Raw genomic sequence first — 23,154 nt, forward strand, 5'->3', positions numbered from 1 at the left:
CTTCATTTTTATAAAGGAACATTGAGTTTGATGATGGTGCATGTCACTCCGAGGGATTTGGCCGAGTGTGGTGAATATTTTTACATAGGCCTTATTGGTAACTATGAGGGGAATGAGAAATTAGCTGTGCACAATCATATGAGATTTAACAAGTGACACTTTTATTCATGGAGTATAAGAAGAATATAATAGACTTGAGTCAATGTTCAAAAGCCGGTGACATATTAAACTTTAGTGCATTCTTACGTTGTACCCCCACTAGCTTGCGTACTTTTATTTGAGTACTGCTATAAAACCTAACTTACTGAACAAAAATGTAAATGCATCAAGTGGCTAAATGTATAGAGAAAGATTTCATGTGCACACTTTGAATTTTGAATGAAAGTTCATTCATACATAGAAATATCTATGATGCTGCATGTCTAACCATGAAATTTGGCCGAGGGTCATTAATGCTTATTAGTAGGCTAACACAATTTCCCTTTTGGCTGCTGGGAGGATGTAAACTTTTTGTTTCAAAGTGATTGTATGTCTGTCCATCTGTCTGCAGGATATCTTGAGAATGAAATGAGCTATACAGATTTGGAATTTTGTGAGCAAACCTTAGCGAAGCCTGTTACGTAACGCGTGGTGTGGTGTACTTTTGCCTTGTTTAGATTTAGTGATGACAAAAAGAATCTTGAATAGTTAGTGGGAAAGAAACTTATTATGCAGCTTTAAAATTGTATTACAGACCTCCTACTGAACTAAACAAAATTTTAAAAGAGTTTAACAGATTGAAAACATGCAATGATTGTAAAACAACTATTTTTATTTTCCAACATTACTGTATTGACGATTATTGTGAAGATTTGTTATACCCCTTGAGTTTGCAATAAGGCATTATAACTTATTTAAGTTCTGTTCACTGAGCTAAGCACCCTTATGTAACCTGCGTGACCTTTGAAAATACATAAATATGATAGTTTTCTATGGATTATTTGTATTAGAATAAGTTTAAGATTTAAAACTTGATACTCACTTGATGCTTCCACAAAACGATCGTACCACTGAACAGGTATGACAGGATCAGGCAGTTCGTGCAAGAACTTCTTCAGGGTAGCAGCGATGACATGAACATCGTACTCGGTTAAGTCAACAGTACACAGAGGTATTTTTGTCTCCACAGCTAAAATTTAAACAAATCAATCGAATTAGAAAGTTTCACTTTTAGAGAACAGTAAGATAACAGTAAATATGTTTATACAAAGATAGTTTTTAAGAAAAAAAAGATGGATTAATAATAATAATTGATTTTTTTATTTTATTGAAAATCTGTTGAACTATAACATGAGCATGTGAAATAAAACAATAGAAATTTGGTGTTTAACCCTTTGACTGGTGGGTTTTTTTTTAGTAAGAGTGCCCTAACAAGTAAGTTTTTTCTGTTTTTTTTTTTTTTAGGTAATTTTGGTTTAATGCAATAGATGTGTTAAGAAAAACAGTCAATTAAACGTTTTTGAAGTCTTTTTTTTTATTTGTACAGAAATTAATGTAAGCGTGCACAAAAGTTATTATATTTACAAAATATCAGAATAAGATGAAATGTTGAATATTTTCTCATAAACATACTAAGGTACATTGTAGGTACAACTTCGTAACATTACATAAATCTCCTCAGAAATCTTTGATGGTATGAAAGGCGCGAAAACAGTCGGAAACACAAAGCAGAATGTCACAATCCCGGCACATCATGTCCCGGCGCCGCTGCTCGCAGACACTGGTCTATATGCACACGTGGCATGCTCTCTTGAGCTTGTTCTTTTTATCTGCAGGAGGGATGGTGGCAGGAAAATGCCAAGCAAGTCTCAGGGGAGCATCTTAGCCACAAATTCATCTGTAAGTCTTTCGCACCATTTTACATAATCATTTAAATACACAAACAGCCATGTTTATTTACTCACAGTGAACAACAAAACATTTATAATCAGAGCAACCGGTAATGTAAAAGTGAGGTTAAACCTATATTCACTACACAAACAGAAATATAGTCAGCCGATCACTTGGAACAACTGATTGAATACCGTTGATTGGGTTTGAAAGAAATAAATAAAAGAACAACTGCAATCTAGTGGGAATGACGAAAACTACTTCAAACTGTTTCTTATTTATTCTGCTAGATCGCAGTCATATTCAAGCAAGAGATATTCATCACAAAATATTATTGTGAAAATTGTTTAGCACCAGAGTGATTCCTGCACGGCTATCGGGATTACTGTGGGCGGCACATAGTGCGCTCCCGAGTTTGATCCGGGATTACTAGTCAAAGGGTTAAAAAGGCATCATTTAGACAAAAAGGTTTAATTAGTATCATTGAATAAAACCCATACGGGACTGTAAACAAAATTTCCCTGACTGAGCTTATAAACTTAATTTTACTTACCTAATTTAGTTTTTGTTGTGATCACCTTCAAAAGTACTCTCCCTGAGAGTCATTGCACTTAATCTAGCGTTGTTGCGAAGCCAAAAAATGTTTACAAAGTCAGTTGTTTGGAAACTTTTTGAAACTGTGTAGGCCTTTTATATTATTTTTAAAATTTACTGGATTGAGGTGGCATCGTCCTTTTAGGTGGTGCTTGAGTTTCGAAAATAGAGCTATATCATACGGTGGCAGTAGTGGTAGAAGTTGCCAACCATCAATGGGGTAAAGAGGCTGTCTTTGCCTCAGCATATGTTTTGAATCCATCTATTACAGTCTGTTGACCAACAGAGTAGAAATAATGTTTGTAAACTGCACAGGGAGAAAGGATGTACTGACCCTTAGATGTCCAACGCCCTCCTTACCTTTTGGGGCAGCTCTAACATAAGCAATCCCCAGAAGGGTTCAAATTTGGCTGATATATACCTTTCAGTTGAATCTACATTGAGTACAGCAAAAACTGATGTGTCACTTAAATCTGGGCAACCCTATCGATCACTAACTGGAAATGAGATATTGGGGTGCAAGAGTAGATCGATAGGTCTAGTCTACTGCGGGGGACGACTTTTGAAGTTGGTGGGGCTCCCTAGGAGTGAAATGAAATTGAACTTGAAAGGCCAGTTCAAATGGTACAACATGCCATAATAAAGATGTTTCTTGGTATATTAAGAGACTAGAAATACTAAAAAAAGAAGGAAACTCATTTCATGGGACCAAGTAACAAGCGAATGGGACCAGCATCAAAGTGCACAAGTGTATAAGAAAGAAATAAAGAGACAGAAGGAGAACTTAGAGAAACTTCTGCAAAGATAAAAATAGTCTACGAAAAGCCACAAGGCTAAATAAAATTCACCCAACTGATTACTATAGCAAACTTATTTAGGGTCACTGGTAAAGGCAAATGACAGTCTAACCCAGAGCAGGAAAGAGATTCTGGAGGTGCTGTTGGACAAACACTACCAGCAGGGATTGCTTTCTCCCTCGAGATCGGGTCACTCGAGGTTTTTTTTGGAAAGTCACTAGGTTTAAACAGCATTCAAGAAAAACACACACTTATGTTTAAGTTGATTGTGTTATCTTATATAACCACATCTCCAGGGCCAATAAATGTAACAAATAGCATGTCGTTCTTTTAAAAGCTTCCCGTAACACGCTTTCTCAGAACTAGTATAAGAGCAGGCATACTTAATAATTCTTCAGAGTTGATTCTTTACCAAATCATGATGCCACTTCCTCCAAAAGTTTAGTTTTCATACACAACTGTCTCTCCTTCCAAACCTATTCCTATTTGTTCATTCCATCTTCTATGTAAACAAGAACTTTCCCCAGTTGTGTCACAGGTAACTTCAACAAAGCTAATTCTTGCCATACGCCACAAGCCATCTTCTTGTTTCCTTGACATTCCATGTTTTCATTAATGTTATCTTTGAGTGTTTACTGAAGTTCTGAGCTTACAGATCTTCTCATCAATTTGCATCTTCAAAATCTGAACATCCCTCTTACTTACAGCCTTCTATGGTCTTTCACTGTCTGAATGACTCATTTTCAGGATATTGTTCTTTCGTAGACTCTGAAAATTCTAACAAACCTTCTATGTGACTATCTTGCTTAAATAAGATCTATATGTGCCTACCCCACATAACGGTTGAAAATACTTATTAAACTATTTAATACAGTATAAAAAGTAAATTTAACACGAATTCTATATAAAAAAAAAAAAAAAAACAGTTTGAGCATTAATTTTGCATAGGAATGCATGTTAGTATGTCTTGTAGTCTAAACATTAAATACTACAGTATATAGCAAATTCCTACAAATCAAGTAATACTACACAATCTACCTCCACATTAAATAGGACATTTAACTTCTTAAAGTATGAAAAGTCTGGCTGTACAGAATCAAATTGTTGAATGAAAATCTCAAATAATCAGTACCAAATACAATTAATAGTTATTACTAAATCATGAGGATAGTCTAAAATTATAATTTTTATAATATCATACTGCAATGTCATAAAACAATGATATAATCTAAGGTTTATTGATTTTGTTACCCTAACATGTTAAATGTGTGAAAATCTCACAAACAATTATAATATTTATGTATGTATACATGTAATGTGATGAAAAACATTTAAATTTTAAAATTGTAAAACATGAGGCATAATCTAAAAAAACCTAGTAGGAATATATTGCCTGTTCCTCATGTTTTTTAAGTGTACCACGCTACACAAATTACCAACTATTGTAAACTGGAATATAGAATTTTATTGCCACTGGCCTTTTAAACAAAACAGGGAATACATAACATAGACATGTAATAAAGTGACTACGTGAGTTGCTATGTGCAATGTAGACATTGTGAAATAATTGTAAAATGTTTAGTTTACTTTAATACTTTTTTAAAACATTGCTTTAACTTGTTAAAATTGTTTATTATCTGTAATCACATTATCGTGTAATAAATTGTTTTCATTGAAACTATAACCAACTATGTTGTGTATTAGAACACCATTAAGCTTCTTAAAGATAATGTATATACAGTGCAGTCTCTATAATCCGGCCGTGCTCTAATACGGCACTGTGCGAGCGATGACGGGTCGGGTCAATGCCCTTCGGTTCATGTCACTGCAAACACGGATGACTCACCGGCCCGCCGCGCCGCCACTAGTCACTCATCAGTTGATTGCCTACTTGCACTCTGGCTACAGTACTACTGTATACAGCTTCGTTCCGTTGACGTGTGTGCTCGTGTGTGGTATTACGATATTTTATAATAGTTGAGTGCGATGTCGGAAAAATGTAAAGATGTGACATTAACAATCGATAAAAAGTACGAAATTCTAAAACGTTTAGAGAAAGGTGATAAGTTGTCTCATTTGGCCAAAGAATACAACATTGGTCGTGCAACAATACACGACATTAAAAACAAAAAGGACAAAATTGAATCGTTCTTCGAAAGTAGGCCTAGTGTTAAACATAAGTAGGCCTACTTATGTTTAACTAATACTTTAACTGGTTTCTAATAAATTTCTAATGTACATTTGTATGTTTTTCGTACGTTTTTACCCATACATCCATTAATCCGGCAATTTCGGTAATCCGACACTACCAATCCTGATATACTGCCGGATTAGCGAGATTGCACTGTAATTGGGTTAATTGCAACAGGATGATGGTTAACATGTGTATACACATACAACATGTGTATCTGCACATTAATATCATCACTGGATTCTTTGTGTTTCTTGTATGATACTATTTCTTATAACAGACCACACAATACGAAAAGATAGTGAGAAAAAAAGTTTTGCAGCGAATGATAAGTGTCCACAATACACATTTTTGTGTTTTCTACTCAAAAATTAATGACAAAATTAGAGATCCAATCAACTGAGATATTTGTGGTATAATACACTTTCCGCTGTATCGAAATTTATAGACAAATGTAAAAAGTTTGCAAACTTTACATCATATTTAATGGAGGATTAATTCATAACAAGGAACTGGGAGAAATTTCAGTGTACAATGGAAGCCAATCAATGTTAGCATTAGATTAGTGTGAATGATGGGGAAAATCAATGAATGATTGCGGGGTGAAGAATTACATGAATAAGACTGAATTTTGTTGTTGTAATGACCTTAATACTTGATTATATTTTCATGAGTGTCATTCTTTAATCACTATGGAGGTTTCACAATGGATACTAATACCTCTCACAAACCACATACTTACATCTTGTTTAGTTTTTATGAATAGGATACATGTTATATTAACACAACACATACACGTTTTATTAGCAAGAACAACATTAAGTGGTGGCAACTATAAATGACGGGCATGAATTACAATACAGTCAATTAAAATCAATCTTCAAGGAAGAAGTGGGGTTTTGAACACAATATTGGGTTAGCTGGATATGTTTATCTGTCTAAAAGTTTTTTTTAATTTTCTTTGTTGCTGAAGTAAACTTGAAACTACACTACCAGAAAAACTTTTGTCCTCGTTTATATTTACAAAATTGGTATGTTATTTCATCAGCTTACTGTTATCCATTTATGTTTGGATTTTATAATTATTACAGACTAATTTTTTAATTTGTACATGGTGTTTATAGTTTCTAATTTATATGTGTGTACCTTGTTCCACTGAAAAGATATAAAGTTACATAACAATAAACTTTACGTTGGTTGCTGTGAGCATGCATGTTGTGAAGTGCATTGTTTAGTTTGTGTTAGTTGTCAAATGTTTATGGATTTGCCACAAAAACACATCTGTTGTGATTTTCGAAACTTGTGTTTCACCCCACTTTGGTATGATTTGTACATTATAACCTAGATTGAAGTTATGTGTTATGTTAGTTATCTACTTAAGGGAGAGACCAGATTGCAGATCTCGAACGTAGTAATACTAATTTTTATTACTACTAAGTGATGAAAAATGTCCGGTAATTTTATACATGGCAGGGCCCGCAAAACTGTAGAGTTGATATAACTTTCTAACATGGAAGTGCTTGCCTGAATGTTGATTTAATGCAACATTCTAACATGGCTGGGCTCGTAAAATTGTAGAGTTGATGTAACTTTCTGTAATGGAAGTGTTTGCCTGACTGTTGCGTTAATGCAACTTTCTAACATGGTAGGGCTTGTTCAACTGTTGAGTTAATGCAACTTTCTGTAATAGAAGTGTTTGCCTGACTGTTGCGTTAATGCAACATTCTAACATGGTAGGGCTCGTAAAATTGTAGAGTTGATGCAACTTTCTGTAATGGAAGTGCTTGCCTGACTGTTGCGTTAATGCAACTTTCTAACATGGTAGGGCTTGTTCAACTGTTGAGTTAATGCAACTTTCTGTAATGGAAGTGTTTGCCTGACTGTTGCGTTAATGCAACTTTCTAACATGGTAGGGCTTGTTCAACTGTTGAGTTAATGCAACTTTCTGTAATGGAAGTGTTTGCCTGACTGTTGCGTTAATGCAACATTCTAACATGGTAGGGCTCGTAAAATTGTAGAGTTGATGCAACTTTCTGTAATGGAAGTGCTTGCCTGACTGTTGCGTTAATGCAACATTCTAACATGGTAGGGCTCGCATAATTGTAGTTGATGCAACTTTCTAACATGGAAGTGCTTGCTTGAGTTTTGAGTTAATGCAACATTCTAACATGGTAGGGCTCGCATAATTGTAGAGTTGATGCAACTTTCTAACATGGAAGTGCTTGCTTGACTTTTGAATTAATGCAACATTCTAACATGGCTGGGCTCGCATAACTGTAGAGTAGACATATCTTTAATAAATAGTAGCATAAATAAGACGCTAAGGAAGTTGCTGCAAGACAAGGCTTATTAGGCCATACATAAATTCTTTTCTTGGAGGGACCGTAAAGAATAAGAAATCAGTTGATAACTATTATTACGTTGATTTTATTCTGCATTATAACGTTTCTTCATGGAATTAACTAACTATAACAGATATTAACTGTAGACTAGTTTAGAACCTGGTATATTAACCAAGTTGAATAACTCCATTCTTGCATGCACCTCAACCTTAAACTTTGCATGCTAGTTAATCCTATTGAACCCATCACCAAATCAAGCAGTACAGATTAATAAGTAAAAATTAACAACAGTACCTTTTAAATTCCAACTAGCAAAATCCCACTTTAACAAAGCTCACTTCTTCTATTTCTAACTTCTGATTGAGATTGAAATTTTACTCTAATTTTAAAATGAAGATAACATAGAACATTATCTTTTTCAGTGCTGCACATTTCCACTTGTCACAAACAAAATTATGGTCACTGTTCCATTAAAAATAAAGGATTTTTGAAGAATTATGTAAAATGTTTTGTAATGATTCTTATACAATTTTCTGTTTTGTACTTACTGATATAGAACAGAATAAATATATTTTTTTAATGTTCTTTAAAGTTCCTTCAAATTTAGACAAAAAAGATGTTTACGATAATTTTTGGCAATCCTTTTTAATTAAAAATATGATATTCTGATTTTGTACGGGTTATTCCTTTAATTTATTATTAAATAAAAATACCGCTACATCAAACAGCACATATTGAACAAAATCCAATTTCATACAAATAAATGAAATTACACATTTTTTGTAAACACGGATGTTTACCAAAAGCAGAGGAATTTTCACTGCTATATTTTATAACCATAATTTAATATTGCATAATAATGGCATTGAAAAGTTAGTTATTGCATCAATGCTTACGTTAAGCAAGTTGGTAATATTACCCAAACTACAAAAGAAAAAATTAAAGGGGAACAATAAATGTTTATAAAGGTACTTCAACCTTATTGGATTCACACCACGCCATTTTGGAACCAGTGAAGTTATGTACTGCACAAAATATAGCAGGAAAATGAACTAACTAACATAATGATGTTGGCAATTTATGCACAAAAATAGAGTCTAAATACAAATACTGCAGCACTGAAAAGTTCAAACGGAAATTAAAAAAGTCAAGGAAGAAACTTAGATTGAAGAAGGTCTTAAGTTTTGAAATAAACCTTGTTTTCCTGTTCACAAGTTGGAACACTTGATCCTGTATAAAACTGTAAGCACACAAATAGTATCAGACTTAGTCTGTTCATCAATCGGTCAGAAGTCCATAGTTCACCAAATAAACAATTAAAAAAAGCTTTTCCTCACAGCTGATGTAAAAAAATAAATAAAAGATAACTTACGTGTCCATGGACCAAATGAGTCCATAAACAACCTGTCCTGCTCTATTAATATTTTTAAAATTGGGTCAACAATTTTCATTGGGCTGGGTGACTTCTTCACAGTTAATTCTAGAACATGAAAAATGTAATAATGTTATTAAAAAGGACAATGTTAAATACAACATAAACAAAATCAATAAATAATAAATTTAACACTTTGTTGTCGGCAGTATTTGACTCGACAGACAAGTCTGTCCTGGCTGACTAGTCAGACAAATTGTTCCTATTAAATCAACCTAGCTTACTTGTGACTTAATGGATTGGTTTGAAGTGGAGCTTTTCTTCTAGTAACATAAATTACCGATATTTTGAGCTAATCAAACATATAGTTTTTTACCAATTAAATATTTTTATAACCTTGGATCAATTTAACATTGTTGTTTTATAGGAAATCATGTTGTACAATAAACATAGAATTAAATGTTTACCAAATATTAAACTCTAGTTGACTTCATTATATAAATTCAGAAATAATGAGTCAATTCATTTCATCATCATAATTGACTAATTACGGATGATGGAAGTTATTTACACACTAATTCAAAAGCGTTGCAACTAAAAATGTTTTTTCACATTATCCAAATTTGCAGTTTTTTTTAATAATAAAATACCTAGTGAACAGTAAACATTTGGTGTAAAAAGGTTGATTTGCTATAGAGTAAATACAGAATAAGGCATTACTAATAGACATTGCAATAGGGTAGTTCTGTATCTACAAAAACTACATTAACCTAATAAAATTTTACAATGTGCATAAAGTTCTTTTTAACTATTTAACACCGTGATTAAAATATTGTATATATATTATGAGAAAAGATATATATGTAATATAATATATTAGAAATCTTTTTAACTGAAATTTAATTTGAATCAATACAAAAGTATACATAAACAAATTCTATATATGCAACATCACTAGTGTCATGTTCCAACTAAAATGACGACAGAACAGGAGAAGGCGGTGAAGAGAAGTGAGTCATTGAAGACAATCTGTAACCAAAAGCCCCAGAATGCTTCACTGGCGTTATGCACTCAAGCATACCCGAGTCATTTAAAAATTTAGTTAATCCGAATGCATTCAGTAGGAAAACAAATTAATCAGGGTCTACGGGAAAATTACATTGTTTTAATATTATTGAATTACAAAAGTTAAGCATTTAGTAAAAACAAACTGATGAAATTACAGCTCACCAAGTGTATGAAAGCGTTAAAGGGGAAATGCGCTGATGATGCAAACTTCAGTAAAATGTGGGGGGGGGGGGGAGTGGATTGTTTTAAGCCATGCACAAACACTAGTTTGGTGTTACTCATAAAGTGCAGTTTGGTTTTAACAGATGTTTTTTATTTCTTTATAGTGATAACACTAGTGGTCAATATTGACATTGTGGTCAACATGATATCCTAATTGATTTATATGGTTGTGTGGCTTAAATATTCCCAGATTATTTGTCTACAGTTCTATACATTTTACAACCACAAACACAAGAGATAGGCTTTACAATAAACATCCCTTGTCTTTTCGCCGTGGCAAACAATATTACATTTTATAAAAGTTGTCTTGTTTCAAACCCAATACTATATTGTAAAGACTTATTGGCTAAATGCTTTAATTATTTATATATAATTAAACACTTGTTCGTATTATTTTGATTTAAAATTGATCTGCTTCCACGAAATCCAGATTAATAAGAGTTCTGTTAAAACTTTTCTTTCATTAGCTTAATGACACATACTTTTTAAAAATACTCTGATACAGTGCTTCTTTATAAGGCTAAAAAAATAACAATAATACTAATCCTAAATAGCGACTGTCATGTACAACTACCGACATTTGCTAGCGTGAAAAAGGATTATAATATGAAATACTGCACCATCGCAACATCATATTTTGTATGGTGATGCCTGGCAAGTAGGCTATACATTGCAACACCGACCCCTTGGAATAAGTTTACATATATTTATTGGACCTTGTATCAATTTTTGTTACATGCTTTCATTATCTTGATAAAATTAGTGGAAACATAAAAACCCTATAAGTTCTAGGATTAAGACCGGATGAGTTAGATTTCATTAGGTTCAGTTCGGTACGGGTACTTGAAAAATATTACGTACCCGGACAACTCCAAGTGGAAAAAGATTTCGTCAATTGTCAAAGTCAGCTAGTCATGTCATGGCCGCTATGAACTGAAAGACATTTAGTTCCAATATGTGTGTATATATAAAATAAACACAAGCTTGGATTTGATGAAAAGGCAACACAGACCATTTGGAGATGATGGGTTGTACGAAATTGTGTAACGGGGACATTCACCCCTAACATGATACAGTGACTAAACGCAAGAGCTGTTAGATGGATTATGGTATATTGTTTATGATGAATATATATGTATATGGCTCAGTAACCCTTTCACACACAATTGTTGCACAGGATTTTTATGGTTTAAACGACTTTAATTCTTAAAAGCTATTATTATGATCACAATTTAATAAAAAGCCTTGCAAAACTTAAAATAACACAACTTGAATGTTTTCTTTTTTTAAATAGTAAAGAAATAAAATGCAAAACTGGTGTTTTGGGTCTGAAACACTTATACAAGAATACACTGATCTCATCAACTTCCACCCAAGCCAACCACCATTAATTTAAGGTGAGCCCTCCTACTAGCTTTACCACAGACCAGTGACTCTCATACAAGCGTACACCAGACCACAAAAATCCCTATTACCAGGCCCAGGAATCGAACCAGCGACTCCAAGGGCAATGCAGGCGTTCAAGAGTAGCACCTTAGATCACGCAACCATCCTGACTTAATATCTTGAATGTGCAGATAGCCCACATACAATTTTGCTATACCCTGATTTTTCCACTTGTGCTTCCATATTACCATCGTGTGATGGAAAGGTTCTGACAAAGTATGCCAATGGGCGAAGCTTCAGCAGAAAACCACTGCGGAAGTCCCGCTAAACATAACAGGGACAATTAAGGGTATCTCTACGGAACTTTGTACGCTGTGTTTGACCAGACACTGGCTTTTTGATAAGCTAAGATGACTGTTTACATATATGCTGCAGTGCAATAAAGGTTTGTTGTTTGATCAAGATCAGCACACACACTATAACATGTGGAATCCTAAGAACAGATATAATGGACAAACTGAGATAGGAAAAATGACTATTCAGAGTTTCCACCACTTGTCCAGCTACATTACAATTTTACAAAATGGAAGTTACTTTTGAATAGCACTAATGCAGTTTTACTGGTATAATACTGAATTAGCAAGACACAATGAAAATTAACAACAGAACAAGCTAACGTGGTATTCATTTTTAACCTCCTACACAAAATCACTACTATTAACGTATACTTAGCCATATAGTACTAGGCAAGCAAGAAGTATCCTAACGCGGTTGCTACATTACATTCTGTTCTACCACTTAATATCAAAGGAATGGGAAAGTCAAAACTTTCATTGCAGTGCATTTAGAACAGCTGAAAGTGTTTTGGTACCAAGAATCTAGTCAGATGTCGGAAGTTGAGGGTATTTTTCAAATACCCGACACAAACTGAACCTCTGGTAAATTGGTAATGGAGAATTCGGATATTAATTTTTTAAATACAAATTTTTGATAAATATACATTTGGGGTGTGTTCGAGTTTTGCCATCACGTGATGGTCTGTGGCATGTCAATATGTACTAGTACTTGTATATTTATTAACTGTACGCATTACTAACCTCTACATTCAATAAAATATACGACTAATTATACTGCAATATCTGTTACATACATTTAATCAAAGAGGGATGTGTTATGACACTTTAAGGAAACAAATAAGGAAACTTTACATGAAAAAGAAATATGAATATTGAAATGATAAAGACAACATCCGTGATCATAAACCTTGCCAGTAACTTTATTAGTGTGGCTTTAATTGTTTTTATTGACTTTGTCCGCGTCATTTGTTATCGTAGTTATTTATTCTTGTTAAATCATATATTCACATTTTTATGGGATTTTAAATGACACTGTTCAAAGATCCCTAATGCAAAGTTCTTTAAGTATTTATTACTGATAATAATCTCTCAATTGTTTGTAATTGCACAGCAATTACAATGATAACGCAGATCTTTTATTTGTGTTAGATAAAAGCTAGTTTAAACTACATAATAGACCATTTAAATAATCATTATTAATGTTATTTTAAGCTAGTGTGAATCTATAAAGTATTAGAAATACTGGATAGTGCTTTAGCAAATCTAAAGAAACTAGTTTTGCAATCAGGTTAGTTATATATTTGACCGTACTAAACTCAAATAATAATTCTACAACAATCTCTAGACATAAATTACTAACTAACTACTATAACAAACACTATGCTACTGTAAAATAACTATCAGCAAAACCATAATTACCTTCGTTGAACTTGGCACAAAGCTCAAAAAGTTTATCTGGACAAGCATGACCCTTAAAAAGGTTATAGAGGAAAAAATTGCCGTGAGTTCTAGCCCTGTACTCTATTTCTTGGCAACAATGCGTAACGAGCAGAGGAGCAGGCTGGTCCTTCACGTTGAACAGAGTGCAGAGCCCTTGACCAAAAGCTGTGAACAACAAACGTTGATTTTAAAACTGAACCATTAACAAAAATTATGGTTAAAAAGAGTATACTTTAATTCCAAATGAAACTGGGAATTACAATTTATAATTTTTCTTGTTTAAAATTAATTGCCTGGCTTTCCAATACAGATTCCTCGAATTTTCATGATTACCAGATATTTTTATGTTTATGGCTAACTTGCTGGTACACATAAATGTATCATGAGAACTTCAATCTGTCTATATTAAAACTATTTTAAATTTCATTATGAACACTCGTAATAGGTTCTCTCCGTCGATCAGTAATTAAGACATAAAGCTAAAAATGGGCTTTATTCTAACTGAATGGGTGTTTTAGGCTTGAAAAGATAATTGAGAAATTATGTTAGCAATCATTACACTATGATATGATGTAATAGCATAAGGTTTAGCATAACAGAGAAATTATAGTTTTCACACATTGTCATTGAAATCTTTCAATCATCAAATCAAGTTATATTAAAAATACAGCACAAATATCGCCCAAATCTACTTAATCTCTTAATAAATACATACAACCACTTTTGTCATATTTCACTAACTATTCACATACATGATTCTTTATGTACCAAATCATATAAAACAAACCACACAATTAACATTAGTTGAAACTTAACTTAAAACATCTCTTATTTACCATGCATTTTATTCAGTCCAATAATAATTATTTGTCTCTGGAGTAGTTACTAACCTATTTTCATAGGTTTAAAAAGTATAGTAATAAGGGAAATGTTATTTGTAACAGGTTCAATACTTATAAAATAAGTTAATGGTAATTGCATAAACTATACAAATAGTGACCTATCCCAGTTTTTGGTGTAGTACAAGGCCTCATACAGTGTGTGATTGGGTCGATGTTTACTCAATTTCATAGTAGCAACTCTTTAAGGAGCCTTGTCTACAGGAAAAATAGAAAATAATTTTTGATAGCTCAATGAAAAATGATACGCATTTAATTAGTAATGTAGTGCAATTCTACAACCAGAGAAACAGCTGAAAATTAGGTTATGAATTTCTACATTCCGCACAGTAAAGTATTATTCCTTAGTGAGTTACATGTGATGACTGCAGTAAAAAATTAACAATTAATTATTTTTTTAAATTCAGTAAAATAAGTTTTGATAGAACAAAAATAAGGATCTAATACATTTTTGAAATACTGTAATATATTAAGAGTGATCACAAACGATACAAGTTTCAGTTCCAAAACTGTACTGTTTAGGCCTACGCACTTGAAACTTGAAAAAACTTACATGTGCATTGACATTATTTATAAAGCACACCTTAACTCTTTGAACTCGGATTTGGACTTATGAGTTTGTCCTGTCAGCTCAAGGAGGCACTATGGGTGACCATATGTGTTCTCTCCGTCAAGTTGGTGGTCTATGACGATGTTCTGTCTCTCAGCTCGCCCAAATCACTCACACTCTTAACAATTTGTTTACTAACTTGTTAACGTTCATTCCATTGTAGAACTTATGAATCATACGACATGCCAATACTTGTACCCTAACCTCCGTTGTAGCCAAGTCCACTGCATTTCTAAAGGGCCAATGATCAAAACGGCTCAGGTCATATAAAAACTATATAAACAGTTTTGGACTATTTATTTTCCTTTTAAGATTCTTTGGTCATGCGCAGGATAACAGTAATAACATTGAGGACTCTAAATGTCAGCATGATTTGTAGCTTGATGGATTCTGACACCAAGTTTCTTGACTTGAAACTTAGTTGCTTACCTGATGGGTATCTCAGTTTTGGTCTGTCAATGGAAGGCACACACAAGGACAGTCCAGCAGTTGAACATTGTAGATGACTGATAAAGCCACAATCTGCGGTCAAACACAAAAATCAATGACACAAACACACTTCAATGATTTCAATACCGTACTTAAAACAAAATATAACAAAAATCTCTCAAAATGTCCCACTGGCCATACCAGGTATGTTACTAATTTTAAGTAGGTAAAGAACAACAATTCCATGAACTAACAACCTTGGGTATCAGTCGAGGTGCTGAATACAGATAAGTTAAATAATCTAATATACAACAAAAATTATGAATATTTTACAAAAAGCTCTTTAAAGGATTTAAATTAGAATGTCTGTAAAGTTTAGGCTATGAAGGCATGCGCCCAACATGCTACTGAACAATATTAACGGACCAATATAACAAAAATCTCTCAAAATGTCCCACTGGCCATACCAGGTATGTTACTAATTTTAAGTAGGTAAAGAACAACAATTCCATAAACTAACAACCTTAGTATCGGTCGAGGTGCTGGATACAGTTAAGTTAAATAATCTGACATAAAACAAAAATTATGAATATTTTACAAAAAGCCCTTTAAAGGATTTAAATTAGAATGTCTGTAAAGTTTAGGCTATGAAAGGCATACACTCAACACGCTACTGAACAATATTAGCCGGACATTGGCATTTAATGTTACCTGCAAGGTATAGTTCTACATTTTTTAACAATAAATGTACTGTATTTAGTTTTCATTCTTATATACAACGCCTTTACACTGCAAAATTAAATAAACGGACTGAAAAAGAACATTGTAGAATAAAAGCTCCCATTTCATCTCATAAACTTTTTCAACTACTTCTATTAAATTAAATAAAAAGTTGTAGGGAATGCTCATACGATTACTTAGATATCGTAATGTGCATTTGGATGATTTAAAGTGACATTTTGATACATAGCTTACAATTTTACAATAATATTTTAATCTGAAATGTACAGTAGTAATATAGATATCATTTTCAAGCGAATTTCATTCTAATTTAAATCCTTTTGAAGAGCTCTGTTTCAAACTAAAATTAGCAATTAAAAGGCTATATAAATAGTTAAATACATAAGTAAATATTTTAAATAGAAAAAGTGAAAGTTAACATTTACAAGTGCTCACATGATCTGAGCTTGAATTTAGGTACTGTCTTGAGGAATTATTATTTTTATTTCTGGTGAAAAAAGAAAAACATGCCTTTATTTGATAAATCATCATACTTTTCAGTTTTAAAAGTGAAGATTATACTATTTGTCTGTTTTATTTTAGTAGACAATAACAGGAAAATATTGTTCTACAAGCGTAGTAAATGTATTGTATTGTATGTATTGCTATAGTAAACATTAGGCCTGGCCTAATTGTGAAAAGTTTATAATTACCGTGAACAATTCATCATGCTCCATTTCAATAGTGCTTTGTTGCTCAAACAATATGTATATATAAAAAGTGGTTCACATAATACGTATTAGTCATTTCCTGTTCTTCTTATATCCTATTGTTGGAATAAACATTATTTCAAACCTATACTTGGTTCATTACCAGATCTTAGACACTGTTATTTTTCCATCAATAGATTCTGTCAAAACTTAAAATTGAAAGTAGGTACATAAAAATCACTGAACACAGAAACATTATAAATGAGCACTTGATGGAAACGGACTGTAAGATCTGAAGATGAACCTTAATTATCCAACAACTACAACATAAGACTGATATGTGGTATGTAAACCACTATATGATATTCTGTTCAGTATTTCGGGCCAAAAGGTTCCTCTCTAAGCATGTAGATAGATATATACGGGTAAATCTGTGTGGGTTTGTCTGCCTATTTTCTCAAGATCGAATTCGTGTACATTAGAGATTTAACACCAAAGTCGATCTATTGTATAAGGCACAGCAAAATGTTAGGCTTATTCACTCCACCCCTTAGATTTGGACGTAGATTACAAGAGATGGTTGACAGTTTTTGACCAAAGTGGTTTTCAGACCAATGTATCTATACATTTTCTTGATCAGGGCAACAAGGCACACTAAACTATAGAACTGGAAATATAATTTGGTTTAACCAAAAATGCTCCTACACATACAAAACAACAAATATTTTGTAGGCAAGACACGGATTGCTCAAATTCACAAAACTTGTTAAGGAAAAAATTAGCACAGTGCTAGAATTATATATTAGAAGCTATTCTAAGCTTATTGTTCCCTCAGGGGCGGTCTTACTTTCAAGGCCGTACGGGTAGTGGCGACCCCGAGGTACCCTAGCTAATGCTCCAGATCCCTTCTCTTCTTGTTCTGGAGGCCTATGGCTGGCACACTTCTCTATGTGTCAGCCTCTCTCTCTTCTTCACTCTCTTCTATCTGAGGTAAAGTTCCTCAACTCTTCGATCTAGTTTCCCTTTCATTTCTCCCACTAGGGGCCAAGCCACGGTGGAACAGCGTAGGCCAGGGCTGAATGGCTGGTGGCAAACCAGTCTATACTATGCGGACTCTGGACACCGGCGACCCTCCAGTTTAAAAGCAGCTTACCCAGGCATGCGGGGCTCTGTCTGGGCGGACCTTCCATTCCCTAGCTTCTCGTGGGAACAACATGGAAAGAAACAAAAACAAAACACAAAACAAACCAACCCTTGAAACAGCTCCTGAAGCTGTTTCTAACCTACCTCTTCCTGCTGAGGTAGCTCCTGAAGCTACCTCGCACATACCACCACCTGGCAACACAACTCAAGAGGTTGTTATGCCAACATCCCTACCTTCTCCTCAACAAAGTGCCTTAGGAACACAGGAGGTTCCATTGCACACTGAAGCTCCCATACATGGCAAGGCTTTATCTGAGGAAGGCAGTACAAGCGCTGAGGTAGCAAAATCCCTTCAAGATATAGAAGATCAGCTCCTCAACAGCCCAAGCACTCCCATGTCTACAGGTACGCTGGATGATGCCACAGAGCAACTCGGCAACCTCAGAATGAAGAGGCCCAATCTCACCACTGCTCAAAGAAGAGAAGCACTAAAGGCTAAACTTCTTGAAAAGGGTGAAGCTTTTGACCCTTCCAAGTGGAGGAGGGGGAAAAAGAAGAAGAAAACGAATCCCGAACGGCAGGAGGTCTCAACTCCGGGCCCAACTGCGGGTACCAAGGCGGGGGTGGGGTCGGCCAAACGCCCCAGAGGCACCTTGGTCACCCCGCCCTCCGCTGAGGGACCCGCAAAGAAGGCTAGGAGGGAAACCCAAAAGCCCGAAGCCCACGATCCCGAGGCCTCTGGTAGCATACCCAAGGCTACCTACAGAGAGGTCGCAGCGATTAAAATGGCCATAGCCCTCGAAGGCTACCCGGAAGCGAAGCTTAGTGCAGAGCAAGGAGAAGCCATCGAGGACGCAATTATGGAAGAAATCCAACCCCTGGAGGATGGTTCCATTCCATCGTTTGCGGGCACCTACCTAGAGAAAGGTGTTTTAATTGCTTCCTGCATCAACGAACACACCAAACGTTGGCTGGAAGAAGTTATCCAAAGAATAAAACCTCTGGGAGATGATATCTCTCTGAGAGTGGGTCTGCGTAAGGACATCTTGAGGTCCACCAGGGTGTTTTTCAGAGCTCACCCGAAGCTTCTGAAGAAGACACCTGAAAAGGTACTTGAGATGTTCAATAAGCAGAACCCCAACCTGAATGTAAACGAGTGGAAAATCCTTCCATCCAAGCCAGACCCGAAAGGTTACGGATTCGTCTGCTTCCTGGACGAGGTCTGCTACAAGGCTGTGAAGGCTTCCAACTGTAGAGCCAACTTAGGACTCTGGCAGGTCTCAATTGTCTCCTCGACAGTCAAGGACAATGCCACGAGTTCTACAAATCAACCTCCAGCACAGTAGGGCTGCCTCGGCAGCCTTCTGCCAGTTCTTCCTCCAGGAGGGATTTGATCTGGCACTGATTCAAGAACCATGGCTTCACCAAGGGAGAGTGGCGGGCCTAAATGAAACCAAAGGTAAGTTAATTTACTGTACCTCTCTAAGGAATGTCAGAACCTGCATCCTGTTGAGGAGAGGCTTGGATTTTCTAACCCTCAACGAATTCTGCTCCAGAGATCTCACTGTGGGCACACTGACCTGGAAGAATGGAGGTATAGTGCAGAGCACAATTGTAGGCTCCGTATACTTGCCATATGATGCCAGGGAACTCCCTCCATCAAGAGACCTAGAGCTCCTGGTGGAAGAAGCACAAGCCAGACGTCAACAACTTCTTCTAGGTTGTGACGCCAACGCCCATCACTCTGCTGGATGGGGCAGCACCAACACTAACCCTAGAGGTGAGGCACTTTTACAATTTCTTCTAAGTAGGGACCTATTTATATGTAATAAAGGTAACCGCCCTACGTTCGCAACACGAATTAGACAAGAAGTTATTGACATAACAATCTGCACACAAGGAATACTTGGAATGGTTGATAAGTGGCACGTAAGCGAAGAGGCCTCATTATCGGATCACAGGTATATCCTCTTTAACTTGCAAGATGAGGCTGCAGAGGTCCTCTATCGTAATCCCAGGAGGACTGACTGGTTGGGATATAAGTCTGACCTTCAGTCACAGTTGGGATCGGTAGGCGGAAGGGTGCGATGCTTCACAGACATAGATCAGATAGCTTCTGACCTGCAGAATGCTATAATCAATAGCTTCCATGACAATTGCCCATTGCGACGGGGGAAGAGTCGAACCAATAGTAAGTGGTGGACTGCAGACCTCGCTCGCAAAAGGGCTAATGTCAGGAAGCTGTACAATCAATGCAAAAGGAGCCGTATCTGGGAGTCCTATCATAGAGCTCTAACAGAATACAGCCTAGCAATTAAAAAAGCAAAACAAAGTTCCTGGAGGCAGTTTACACAGAAGGTAAATGAGTTAAGCGCGGCAGCTAGACTGCAACGCTTGCTAGCCTCAAGTCCAACCGGTCACTTGGGATCTTTAAGGTCCCAGGGAGGTCAACACACTTCCGGGTCTAGTGATAGCCTCAAACTTCTCCTTGAGACTCACTTCCCTGATTGTATCTTTGAGAATGACGACACTGGAACGTCTGGTAATCACGAGGCAGGCTCACGGCCAAGAGCTTGTCGTGGTAGCTGGGCCATTGCCAGAAGGATTGTCACTCTCTCTAAAGCCAAATGGGCAATTTCTAAATTTGCCCCTTTCAAATCTGCAGGAGGGGATGGAATCTTTCCGGCCCTGCTTCAACAAGGGCCGGAGAATCTCCTTACCCTTCTATGTGAACTATTCAGGGCGAGCCTAGCCTATGGGTACATACCACAAGTCTGGCGTCTCAACAGGGTGGTCTTCATCCCTAAAAAAGGGAGAGCGGACTACTCTGTCCCTAAATCTTTTCGTCCCATCAGTTTATCTTCGTTTCTACTGAAAACATTAGAAAGACTGGTGGAGAGGCACCTGAGAAAGGGAGTTCTCTCAGACACTCCCCTTCATCGCAACCAACATGCATACCAGCAAGGCAAATCCTGTGAATCAGCACTGCACCAATTAGTCAGTAGGATTGAGGATAGCCTGTCCGCCAAGGAATTGGCATTGTGCACCTTCATAGACATTGAAGGAGCTTTCGACAATGCCAAATTCACTGCAATGGTAAGTGGAGCACAGCGACGTGGCCTCGAGCCAGCTCTGTGCCGGTGGCTTAGGGCCATGCTGTGCTCCAGACGGATCAGGGCCGATCTCAATGAAGTATCGCTTGTGATCGCACCCACAAGGGGATGTCCTCAAGGAGGCATCCTGTCACCTCTACTGTGGAACCTAGTAGTAGATGGTCTACTTAAGGACCTTACTAACAACGGAATCTATGTCCAAGGATATGCAGACGACATAGTCCTTATGGTACAGGGAAAATACACAAATGTTGTTGTTGATATCATGAATACCAACCTTCAACATGTACACAACTGGTGTCAGGGAGAGGGACTGAAAGTAAATCCCTCTAAGACAGTAGTTGTACCATTCACTAGAAAAAAGAACCTAGAGTCTCTTTCTAGGCTGAAACTCGCATCCACTCAGCTGGAGTGGTCAAAGACAGTCAAATATTTAGGACTGACTCTAGACCATAAGCTTACGTGGAATGATCATCTTAATAATATCCTGCACAAAGCAAAGTGGGCGCTCATGACGTCCAGGAGACTTGCAGGAATCTCATGGGGCGTAAAACCCCATATAGCACTATGGCTTTACAAAGCAGTTGTAAGGCCTCAAATCACTTATGGTTCATTAGTCTGGTGGACAAAGGTGAATCAGGTAACTGCCAAAGCCAAGCTTGAAAGCTTACAAAGGCTTGGCACAATCTTTGTAACCGGAGCATTCAGGAGCAGTCCCTCAGCGACCCTCGAGGTGGCTTTAGGACTTCTACCTCTTGATGTTCATATAAAAGCTGAAGCGCGTAAGTCAGCTTATCGGCTGATGGTTGCTGGCTTGTGGAGGAATGGCGCGTCTAACGCGAGCCATGGCGCCATCACTGAAGCTGTAAACCCAAGCGCTATTCTCGAAATGGTCTCCGACACAATGAGAATGGAGTTCGTATTCAATAAGCCATTCTCTGTTGACTTCTACTCCAGAGATGAGTGGAAATCGCAAGATAACATCCCAACAATAAGAAAGAGCTTTGTCTGGTACACGGATGGCTCGCTTATTAAGGGTAGAACTGGATATGGAGTGTTTAGTCAATCCCCTAGAACTGCCCTTAGCGGCAGTTTGGGTCGGAACTGCTCCATATTTCAAGCCGAAATCTATGGTATCCTAGCCTGTGCCAACCTAGGCCTCACCAGAAGGTACCAGGAAATGAACATCTGTATAATGTCAGATAGTCAGGCAGCTCTTAAAGCTCTTGACTCCAACAGCATTTCATCCAAGCTTGTGTGGGAGTGCTTTAACACTCTCTGCAAGCTTGGATCACGCAACTGTGTGCGTCTTGGTTGGGTACCGGGCCACACAGGCATAGGTGGCAACGAATGCGCCGACAGGCTTGCCAAAAGCGGAGCAAGCATGCCATACACCGGTCCAGAACCGAGTTGTGGTATAAGCAAGTCAGCCGCTTATCAAAGTATAAACAAATGGTCCAGGAAGACACACCGCTTGCGGTGGCAGAGTCACCAAGGACAAGCACTCGGCAAAAGACTGCTTGCCGATTCTAGCTCCGGATTCACCAGATGGCTGATGGGGCTGGGGAGGGATCGGGTTAAGCAAGTGATTGCCTTGATCACTGGACACGGCCACTTCAGGAAACACCTAAACACTCTAGGTTTACGAAATGAGGACTCGGAGTGTAGACTCTGCAATAAGTCTGAAGAGACTGCAAAACACATAATACTGGACTGTGAGAGACTGGGAGCAAGGAGAAGGGCTCTTTTCGGTGATAAACAACCAGGCGACGAACCAGATGCTAGTATCGGGGAAAAGCTTCTTAGCCTAATTAAGGGCACGAAGATAGGCTTACCCCTCTAACATCAAAGGGGCACACAATAAGCTCAGGTTGACGTGTGAGGATCTAGGAA

The 23,154-nt window shown here is 36.7% G+C and overlaps 1 protein-coding gene across 2 annotated transcripts in view; it reads right to left on the reverse strand.

The window, feature by feature from the left end:
* LOC124369941 (phosphatidylinositol 3-kinase regulatory subunit gamma) overlaps positions 1-23,154 on the reverse strand; it is a 114,209-nt gene that overhangs the window by 10,940 nt on the left and 80,115 nt on the right. For both annotated transcript variants that reach the window (XM_046828143.1, XM_046828144.1), the window contains exons 3-5: positions 15,576-15,668; positions 13,617-13,802; positions 1,022-1,168 (exon numbers count right to left, since the gene is read on the reverse strand). In XM_046828143.1, the coding sequence (XP_046684099.1) occupies positions 1,022-1,168; positions 13,617-13,802; positions 15,576-15,668 (426 nt within the window). The remainder of the gene's footprint in view (positions 1-1,021; positions 1,169-13,616; positions 13,803-15,575; positions 15,669-23,154) is intronic.

Source organism: Homalodisca vitripennis, chromosome X, assembly GCF_021130785.1.
Source record: "Homalodisca vitripennis isolate AUS2020 chromosome X, UT_GWSS_2.1, whole genome shotgun sequence".
Classification (NCBI taxonomy): Eukaryota; Metazoa; Arthropoda; class Insecta; order Hemiptera; family Cicadellidae; genus Homalodisca; species Homalodisca vitripennis.